The sequence below is a fragment of the Crocodylus porosus genome, unplaced genomic scaffold (assembly GCF_001723895.1).
Source record: "Crocodylus porosus isolate Cpor-Errol unplaced genomic scaffold, CroPor_comp1, whole genome shotgun sequence".
NCBI lineage: Eukaryota > Metazoa > Chordata > Crocodylia > Crocodylidae > Crocodylus > Crocodylus porosus.
This window is the reverse complement of record NW_017728932.1, coordinates 10640667-10651594: the sequence shown is the minus strand read 5'-3', so window position 1 is coordinate 10651594 and position 10928 is coordinate 10640667. Positions and strand designations below refer to the sequence as shown.

Genomic DNA, 10928 nt, shown 5'->3' with positions numbered 1-10928 from the left:
CGTGGGGCTTTTTTGTTTTTTGGTTTCCTTGGATGCAAGAATTAAAACTATTTTGGAAAAAAAACACCCTTCAGCTTTTACTGCACACTTCATTTACTTTTTATAAAATTAACTTTGTGAAACATGTTCTTAACAGGGAGGCATTCCTGAGGCTGTAGAATAGTCCAAGGTTTTATTGACTAAATGTTACATAACTGAGGCTTATTTTTTAAGTTACATGATTAGAAAGTTAAGCACTCATGCTATACAGAATGCTGTTTAATGCACATTTCAGTAGTTTCTTGAAGGCAGCCATGTTTGTACACTAACAATCTCTTCCTATTAAATAAGCATCACTCCATATGGAGGTGTTCAGTTTTATTTTTTTAATACAGCACTCATTTGATCTTGTGCCTTGCGGATTTAGCTACAGGAGAATCTAGATTTCAGGAATAACAAACTTTGAGCTCAAGCTTTTTTAAAGCTTAGTATTTGGAGATGTTTCATTATGGAGTTGCCGATATGGACTCGATCTCAAATCTAGAAGCGGTTAGAACAAACAGGATCCCGCAGGAAAGCTAAGGTGGGGGTGTTTGCTGTACAAGGAATGAAAGGTGGAATAAACCTGCAGAACTTCACTCATTTTCCATCTTACATGGAGAGAAGAAATGGGAGCCCTTCACGCTGTCTGGCCAAAAGCGGAGGTTATAACCTGTGATTGCTACCTTTTTTATTGCTTGGATACATTGTGCAGTTTGTTTTCAGCAGTGTTGAGGTTTGAGGGTCAATTTTCTAGACTTTTTCTTCATGTGGGGAAGGAGGATGTTGAGGCTTTCTGCTGCTGCTTATTTTGATGGTACTGCCCTTGTTTAAAAGCTTGGTTGTATTTAGGAGAGGTAATTCCTTGCTGGACAAAGAGTAAATAGTAACTTCCAGTTGCACATTGGGAAGTGAGGTCTAACTGCTGAGTTGAGCAGTCTGAACAACATACGTTACCCGCCTAGGGTAGTGGGTTCCCGGCCTTGGTGTCAAGGCACCTCAGAAAATGCCAGCTCTTAGTTTTCACTAGTTCTTTAAGTACAGAAAAGAATAATGCAATTCTTTTATTATGAAGAACTCGTAGATCACAACAGGTCAACATGCTCTAAATACGATGGATTCCTATCTGAAATCTTGGTTTATCTTGTGAATCATCTTTGTGCACCTAACCGCGCTAACGGTGCATAGCGCACGGCAGCACCCTTGAAAGGATCTGAAGGTATCCGAGTGCTGCGGCATAGACGCAGGTGTCTGCAAGCTTTTTAGATGGTGTTAAGTGTAAATCCAACCCTACTTGGAAGTAACTTTTAGTGAAAAATGAGGGTTTTTTGGGGGGTTGTTTTTTTTTTTTTTTTTTTTTGGTGTGTTAAATGTCAGTAAGACGGTCCATTTTAAAACTAACTTTCAAGGCTAGTAACTTAGCGGACAGAACCCTCTCAAAATTTTGGATGAAGTAAACCGATGTTTAGACGGGAAGTAAAGCTTTTGTCAGACATCTCAGCTAGCTCTGTGGTCTTGCCTCTTTGCCCCTCCAGAGGACAGTAACTTAGTATATAACTGGATTGCCTCATTCATGTAAATGTCTGATCTATTTCCAAGCTTAAGCTGCTTCTAGCTTCCTCTAAATATGAAGAAATAAACCATTCTCAGCTCTGTTTCTGAATGGCACTGAATTTGGGTTTAATTGAGCCTTCTCTTATGAATGTGAGGGTATCATCTTGTCTACACTATATATTATTTTGTCCTTTTTTTTATTTCCCTCAGAAGAGATGGATTGCTTCGGGAGAACTGAGGCATCTCTCCGTTCCTTTCTGTGTAATGTCACAGTGGTAGGCAGTGAGCTTGATGCTTGAAAAGGGGTTTCTGGTTCTCTGGACAGTGAAAGCAGGGACAGTGTCGAAATAAGATTACCTGCTTTGAAGGGGCTTGTTTGGTGTTCAGCATGTTATAACCTAAGGATCTTTCTCCTATCTTAATTAAAAGTTAAGCAAAGCAGCTTAGATCTGTCCATGTTTTAAATCTGTCTGTATTAGCTGTGCGCTAGTGGTCGTTTAATTACAGCATTTACTAAAACGATGCAATATAATAGCAGCATAAACTTAGCCTTGCATAGAAGAGTTTCCTGAGACAGGTAGAGGACTTTCAGATATTTGTTCCTTGAATAGCCTGTTTATAATGGTTTATGAGACCAGGAATGTTAAAAGATGTCCAAACACACACCCTGGCTGAAATTATTGACATGTAGGAGACAAGTACAGAATGGTGCTGAACTCTAGTTGCCATCCCCACCCTACTGGGGGGAAAAAAAATGCATATACTTCTTGATGTCTTTAATGTGTGGTTTTGCTACTGAGTGCTTGTTAAGAGGGAGCATGACAGATGCAAGTAAAACCCATGACACTCCTAACAAAAGTTGAGGTATAAAGCTATTGGCATGTCTAGATTTTTCAGCAGATGAGGGATTTATACTCTAAAGCATAAAAACCACTTACTATATTGTGGGATTGAAGTGTTGAAATAGGGTTGAATAGAAGGTGGCTAAATTCCTTTTTACATTCTGTAGGTGGTAAAATGCAGTAATGGTACACAACCGATGGCACTTCTGTTCTACTAAAAGATTACAGAGTTGCTGTTCACTGTATTCTTAAGCTGTTTCTGGTATGACAACTCCTGGAAATTCCTTCATGAGGAAAGGAAGGGAAGGATGATAAAAATAGGCATCTTTTATTGTCAAGAAGAGCCAATCCTTGCCCTAGGACTGCTGTTGCTTTTGTAGCTTTCACTGATTTAACTTTCCCAGAATGCACTGTTTGTCTGCAAAGTGGTTTAATGAGGTTAATATTTTATGGTCCTGCTAATAAGTTTCTCTTCTGGGATGTGAACTTGACTAGACTAAGACAGGATTCGGGTTGGCAGGGTTTCATGGAATGACACTAAGTTTCCCATAGTAGTAGTTCTTGGGGGTTTTTTTGATTCTTTAAATTACTAGTACAGGCAAAAATAGTTGGCTCAATGGAGAGAAGGGATGTTTCATGCTATGGCACTAGCCCAGGACTGGAGAGATCTGGATTCAATTCCCTGATCTGCCGTGGGCCTCCTGCATGACCCTGGCGGCCACTTCAATCCACATCCAAACCTCTAGGTCGAGTTGAAGTCAAGGTAGGGACTGTGCTCCAGTTATAATGCAGGCCAGCATTTTGGGGAAGACGCACCCCTTCCATTCCCCAACTGCAAAACAGAAGTGGTAATTCTGTAAGTCACATGTGCTTGTGAGAATAAATGTGATTAAGTTAGTGATGAGAGCCAGGTATGGTAGGTATTTACCTACCAAAAAAGTAGCTTCTTGTTGGATAAAGGGTTCTTCTTTGGTTAAATGCGTGGGGAAGGTAAGTTGCTCAGCAAAAGAATACTTGCTTATGTGATGATCTCGTGGTGTTTTTGTGTGGAGCCCTAAAACAGCGGCAGGCTTCTTGAGAAGATGGTTGAATGGGAGTTAGGGGTGGGGAAATGAAGAGCAACAGCTCCTCAAATCCTTTTGGTGTTTTACTTGACAGCAAATTCAGCTGTTGATTTTAAATAGCTGTATTGCTTGGTGAGGGTATGCTCAGGTCTCACTTCAGTTCCTAGCAGAAGCTGTTCATGCTGGGCTAGTCCTTTCACTTCTGATCAGTTGGTTTCATGCAAGACCAGGATACAAAGATGATTCCTGTTGCATGCCCCATTTTCTTCAACTTGCAGAGATTACAGCCTGCAGGGCTTAGCCCACAAGTGGAATTCGGAGTTGGTGAACATTTCACTGTAGGGAGGGGGAACAACTTGGCTCAATTCTTGCAGTTAGACTAGCTCTATTTTTAACTTGTTCAGTACAATCTATGGAGATTTGGTGTCCAAAAGTAATCACTTGCCCAGCCTCACTGTTTACACTATCTGCATCTCTATCCCTTTCCCTTCGAGTACCCGTATAAACCACAAGCAGGCTATTTATATGCTTGACTGTTTCTTGAAGTCAGGCTGGGGTAAGATGATGCAATAAAAAGAAACTTTGACCTTGCCTTTTCCTGCCTCTCTTCTTATTCCAGGTAGGCTCTGGAAAAGGTTTTATTGTCCTGTGTCAAATGGCTGAAAGAGGCACTGTTATTTTCAAGTGCATACTAAAGAATTGCTACTGCTGTGAGCTGTCTTCTGGCTTGGACTGATGAAATGTTACTTAAGTGCTACTTTGTCCTTAAATCACAACTGTGGTGAAATGCATAGCCAGCAAGCGATGCAATGCTTTCTTTTGAAGCTCTTTAAGTTAAGCTTCTAAACATAACTAGTAGCAGGGCACTGCTCCTGTCCCTCTACTTCTGTGTGCCTGACAGCAGGGAAGTTAGCTTTAAGACCAGCCTGCTGGACTCAAAACAGTACTAACACTTGTTCTTAAATCCTCTCCAGCAATTTTCCTGTAAAGTGCCTGGAACCAAACAGCTGGTGAAACTAGGTTTGAAGTTGACAAAACATTTAAATAACATGCACTGCGCTCCCTTTTGAAAAAGTCGAGAGGACTGGCAGCTGGATTGAACATAATTAACCCAGGCAGGGGCATGTGCTCCCTCTGAGAACCAGGGTTTGAGCCTTTAAGAATGAAACTGTGTTGGAAGCAGCTGTATTTCATTCGTTGTTTTTAAGACTACCTTCCTTCTGTATCATCTGAGGACTTAATTGTAACTTAAAAAGAGGAAAACTTGAGCCATGTTCATCTTTGCAAAGTCTTACCAATCACAGTAGTTACTACTTTTGGCTCATCTGCTAGAAGTGGTCCATCTCACTTTGCTGCTGAAGTTAACTCTGAGAAGCAGTTTCCTGTATTTAGTCTGAAGGCAGGGTAAAGTTACACCACTGACGAGTTAAATCAGGTGTACTTAAGCACAGTACCATACTTCATCAGATGTTAACATATTCTGAAGTGAGCTACTGCTTACAAAAGTTTTATGCATGTAGTCTATAAGGAGTTAATTCAGCCCTTGATACTCACCTCCATCTCTCCCTGGAAGCTGTGTGTACATGAGCCGCTTCTGTACTGAAGTCTGACTTTAATACTTACCCCTGTAGCAAGACTCCATGAGGTTAAGTGGGCAGACCTTGCTGCTGTGAAGCCAGGGTCGGATACAAACCCCATACTGCAATTCCCAGGGGAAACGTGGCTGTGTTGACCTGTTTGCGAGAACTACAGACAACTTGTTCCTCTCAACTATAATGCATGAAGCTATTTTTGCCTCGGGGCTGGAAGCAATCCTCAAAACCCCTTGCTCAACTGCCTGAAAGCTGAGTAAGTATCCAGGGTGAAGGAAAGCTCTATTAACATGTGGGCCATTTACAACTCGTGCTCTATGACTGTACTCCACCTGCTGGCTTTGAAACAGGTTGAAGTTTAACAATTGCTCTGAAGCAAGGAAAGGGAGCTGGTTCAGAATCACCTGAGCAAGTGCTGAAGTTTATTAAAGCATTTAAGGGGATATTAAACCCACTGGAAAGAAAGACCTACCCAAAGAGCCCACCAATGGTAGGTGTGTGTAACTATCTTATGCTAAATCCATACCAGTTCTCAGGAGAGCCTCCTGATGCCTCTGCAACTGTGTCCATCTCCTACCTGACTACCAAGTGAAAAGAAAGAAGCCAATCAGGCTGTTAGTGGCATAAGCCGATAGACAAGACCCTAAACATCTATTTAGAGTCAACCTGGCTGAAGAAATGGGAGCTCTTCAACCTAAGCTGCATGTGCTTTTATTTGAGAGGTGCTTAATGGACTAGAACTGGAAGACATCATCAAAAAAACCCTTGGGTGAAAGATGCACTATAGTCATTTATTGAATGCTTTCCAGGAAGTCCAAATAGGCTTGTGGTGGGAGCAAGTTCTTTTACTAAGAACACTTCCTGCTTTTGTACCTTCTACAACAAGGTAGACAGAGGCAGCTCTCCACCCTCTCCCAAAAGTTACAAAGACCTGGTAATGCAGTACAGAAACCAAACAGGTACAGAGCACAGTGACAGCACTTTCTTTTCCAGAAGGTCAACAAAAGCAATTAAAATTAGCAAAGTACTACTGGTGACAGACAAAGAGACGAGAGATTGGACTCCTGTGTCAGCATGATATGGTTTTGGACTAGCAATCCTAATCTCGCTGTATGTCTTCACCTGCTTGGATAAAGGACATTCAACTCTGTCGGCATGGTCTGCAGTGACTACAACCTATTTGTGTTGCGGCTGTGCCAGCAGGGAGCACACTACTTAAAGTGAGGGGAGATGGGGAGGAACCCCCCCCCCCAACAAAAAAAACAACATTCAGCGGCATCTGCTGATTTTTATAACATCCATTGCCAGCAATGGAAGCTCCTCTAGGAACAAGTCTCAAACCCGGTGTGCAAGACCCAAAGAGAATTAAACAAGATTTATTAGCCATAGCTCTGAGTGCTATGGGAATTTTAATATTTCCCCACAAAGAAAAATGCTTGGTAACTTTAGGTTGTGTGAAGATTCATGATTCAAACCTGTTTAGCTTGAAGTTTGCAGATCACCTTAAAATTAAAGCCAATTAGCTTGAGACACCATTGCTCATTCTAGTCTTTCTAATAAAGTCAACATCTAAAGTGAGAGCAAATCCCCATTCCTGCCCTCCCAAAAAGAGAGAGACTCCAGCAGGGTGAAAGTTCTCCCATGATGTGAACCTCTTCTATACAGTTCACTCAAGTGCCAAGACTGATCAACTGTAGGCACTGGGGTTTGCCATCGCAACTGAATTCTAGGTGTGCTTTTTGTTCTAAACCCTTGCTCTTTGGATGGGATTTCATGTGGCACTCGGGCTCAAGCAGAGTGCATAGGTGGATCTTTGAGGATCCATGCAACGTGAAATCAGAAGGTGAATGGATACAAAAACCCACTAAATCGCCAAAGAAAAAGTTAAAAAGGAACCCCCATGGCTATATCCTAAATGTAGAAAAAAGCTGTACATTCCCACTTTACAGGTTTAAATCATCTCAATAGATACAAATATGGCTGCTTATTGTTCCATAGTGTGGCTTATGGTAGTGACTGAACCCCCCCCCCCAAGAAAAACAAACCCAAAGAAGGAGAATCAGTTTTTGGCTTGGAATCCAGGTTTGAGAGAGAACTGAGTACTGGGATGATGGTGGAGACTTCCTTTTCTCTTTTTTTTTTTTTTTTCCTTTTTCTTTTTTGCAAAGCAGTATCCTTAGTCAACATAAAAATGACCTGAGAAATGTTCTACCTCCAGACAGTTCATTTGGAATTTGTATGTACAAGTAGAAATGACCGATGATACACACGCACATACACACACACGCGCACACAGACGGGACAGCCTCTGGCTGTGCTCACCTAGGGATGTTCTCAGATGCTGCTGCTGCATCCTGGCCACCTTCCCCCCTGCGGTGGCAGATACAAGCTCAGTCAGACAGATTACATTTCTCAACTTAGTTCTTTGCATTGTGTATTAGTTGTACCAGTGCAATAACATTGTCAAAAAAAAAAAAGAGGGAGAAGCTGCCTCAGGGGAGTCCAAGACCCTGGGTCAGATTCAGAAAAGGATGGTTTAAACCTTATTTGTTTCTTTTAAAAGCGAGGTACACTTTTTAAGCAGAGTCCTGTGCTGGGGGGACCTCGGCAGAAGGTGTGCTGGTCTCAGTCTGTCTCTCTTCAGAGATGCTGTCCTCTGGCTCCAGCTGTTCACTGCTCCTGATGGCCTCCTGGAGCTGCTGGCGCCGCTGCACCTCGGCTTTCAGGTTCTCCAAGTCTTTTTGGCTGGTGGGGGGGAAGGGAAGGAGAAGCCAAAGACTGTCAGGTATCTGACAAACACCTTGCTTTTGCCTAGTTTTACAATGTTTCCACCCATATTTAGTCCTTGAATCCCAGTCTCCTCTCCAGCTAAGCAGGGTTGTAGATGCAGGTACACCTTGTACTACTGCATGAGGGTGGTAAGAGAGCTCAGCGTGTTATTTTGGCCACAGAGAGATTCAGGTTGGTCCACTCTGTACTTGGGCAGCATCCTGCCACCTCAAAGTTTCACCTTCATGGGCAGCACATGCCTGTTCTGTCCAATCTAAGCCATTCATATGAGCAGCCTTCTGGTCTACTGTGAAGCAAAGCTCCCCACTAACAAGCCAGAGGACACCAGCTGATGGACTGAAAAAACTAAGTGCATTATACAGCTTCCCACCCCAGTAGGGAGTACATCTCAGCCCAGCTGCTGCAGCCAAGGGCACCGGTGTATCCAGCTGGAAGCAGGAGGCAGGCAAGGAACTTACACTGTTTGTGATTTACCAGCAGTCCTTTCTGTCCTGGTGCTTGGACTGAGGTCTGTCTGAAGCAAGCACTGCCTGCCCAAGAGAAGTTGTAAGGGCTGACCTGGGGTAGCTTTACCACATGCCTTTTTTGGGCATGGCTCCATCATTTCAGTTTGTGCTCACCCCCTGCCTAGCCATAAAGGCAGCAGCTGAAGCCTGTAATGGCTAGCTAGTAAGTTCCTGTGACCTTTCACGTGGATTTTTACAGAAAGCCACTGCCCAATCTCTTCCTTGCATGTATCCAAGCTACTAATTAAGACAGGATGGGACTCTCATTTAGTCTGTCCATAAATACAATCGTGAGACAGGAGAGAAGGACAGACCTTGCTTCAAAACTGCCACTGCGGTTCTAGCCTTACATAAAAGGTGCATGGCAGGAATTGTGGTGCTGCCTTACAAACAACCAGTTTACACAAGGAAGCAGCAGGTACCAGAGCCTTGTTTGCTTGCAGAGCTATAAAGTCAGCCATAACAAATAGTATTGATGGGATTATTATACAAAACGGTTTCCTATCCCAGGTGAATACCACCGCTTCTGCAGCCATGCCTGCTTTCCCCTAGCCTGATTATCCTAGCAGTCTCACAACATCAAGTGCATCCCAAAAAGAGCTATGGAGCTGAAGGAACCTGATGCCACTGCAACCTGCCTCCAGCCAAGAGCTTAGGCTCAGGAGCAGTCATGAGCTACCTCCCATCCCTATCACAGCTGGCAGGCAGGGGTTTTGAAGCTGCAGCATCTGTTTGTGAGGGTTCAGCAAGACCAAGACCAAGGCCACGGCACCAATCTGGGCAGCGATTCTTTCCAAAACGAGGAATACTTAGTGTCGATTTGGTGCTGATCGCCCCCAAAGCCACTTGAGATCATGAGCCAGGCCACCATTCCCCGCGATTTGTCTAGGTCTGCTAAGAGAGGCCAACACGTGCAGTCCGACAGACCAAGCTCAATACAAATGGACCCATCAGATCAATAATCCACTGGGAACTGGGACTTGCAGAGGCAGCTGCACTTTATCTGAATAGCCAGCCATGCAGCAAGGGTCTGGCTATTGCAATGAGACCAGATAACAAGTCGTCATACGCATGCGTCACACTACCTTAGTGGAATGAAGAGAATCCCGTTGATAATGTTGAGCTGCTCCAGAACACTGGCCATACTAGGAGCTGTGAACTAGGGGTAGAGAGGGAGAAGGGGGGGGTGGGAAGCCAAAAAAAGAGTGTTAGCCAGTTTTAACCAGCCCTGGAGAGTTGCAGCATTTACTTACACTTCAGGTATGCCTGGAGCCTGAGAGATGTGCAATATGCTACTTTCTAACTTCTTGAGAGATGAAATCTCACTAGGCACCCACAATTGGAGACCTACATCTGCGTTGACCAGCCTCTGTACTGAAGCCAACAGGATTCAGTCCAGCCCCCCCACCCCGTTTTATCCAGGTGGTTCAGCTGATGCACTGGGGCAGGCACTCAAGTACAGTTCCTGATTTGGACCCACATCTCATGCATCAGTAGGGACAAACCTCCTCTCATGCTCTGGTTCATTTGTAACACAGAGATGATGCTCTCCCCTACCCCACTGTGGGGTTACAAAGATATTCAACACTTGCACATACATTTGGGGGCTTATCTAGGCTTCACGAAGAAGAGGGCACGGAAGAATGACTTGTAGGGCAGTGCCGGAGGCTGATGGAATGAATAGTTGGCTCAGTCTCAAAAACTGACTAGGTAAAGAGACCAAGTGTGAGTACATCAGGTTTCTGACCTCTGCTCAGTCACTGAAATAGCAGTCATGGCCTTGTGGACTCTCCCACAAGCTTAAGAGGGAAGGTATAAAGAAAGATTAGCCTTGGTCCATCTAAGGATCTGTCTTATTCTTTGAACTAAGCACCATTTAACCTCAAGTTGCTTACATGCTCTTGTTCAGGCTATTTAACCGTAACAGTTCTGGATTTGACCCTTTAGGAAAAGAGGGGGCAAAAGCCACCACCACGCTGGAAGATGCAGAGCCAGGACTCACTGTTAAGACCCTGAGTGATCTGGTGCCCCTGGCAGTGGGAGGCAGCTGGCAACCAACCAGCCCAGAAGCTATGGCACAGCTACTGCCACATGTTTGTGCTTTTCCCCCAGATGCAGAAGTGCAGCCCCCTTTCTGTGTAAGGTGCAGATAAGAGCAGCTGGTTTGGGAAACAGGCCCTTTACAAATTAAACTAGGCTCGTCGGGGGAAGGGGAAGATGAGGGCGGAGGAAACATCAGACTGCCAGACCAAACAGCACCCACAACTACAGCCCTGCTCAGCCCAACGAGCGAAGCGAATAAACAGGTAAGAGAGAGGGGCCAGGGTAACGCTGGGATTAGGGGGTCAGTACACACCCACAGGAGGCCTCAAGTGCCTCTACACAAACGCTCACAGTATGGGCAACAAGCAGGAGGAACTCACCCTCCTGCTGGCTGACACCAGCCCGGACGTAGTGGGGATTACGGAAACGTGGTGGGACGCAACACGATTGGGCGGTGACTGTCAAGGGCTATAGGCTGTACAGGAGGGACAGGATAGGAAGGAGAGGTGGGGGCGTGGC

At 44.4% G+C, this 10928-nt stretch overlaps 1 protein-coding gene across 3 annotated transcripts in view; it reads right to left on the bottom strand.

The window, feature by feature from the left end:
- Positions 1–5840: 5840 nt before the first annotated feature.
- CLUH (clustered mitochondria homolog) overlaps positions 5841–10928 on the bottom strand; it is a 47038-nt gene continuing 41950 nt past the window's right edge. For all 3 annotated transcript variants that reach the window (XM_019545565.1, XM_019545566.1, XM_019545564.1), the window contains exons 25-26: positions 9452–9525; positions 5841–7815 (exon numbers count right to left, since the gene is read on the bottom strand). In XM_019545565.1, coding sequence (XP_019401110.1) covers positions 7647–7815; positions 9452–9525 — 243 coding nt within the window. In that variant the 3' untranslated portion in view covers positions 5841–7646. The remainder of the gene's footprint in view (positions 7816–9451; positions 9526–10928) is intronic.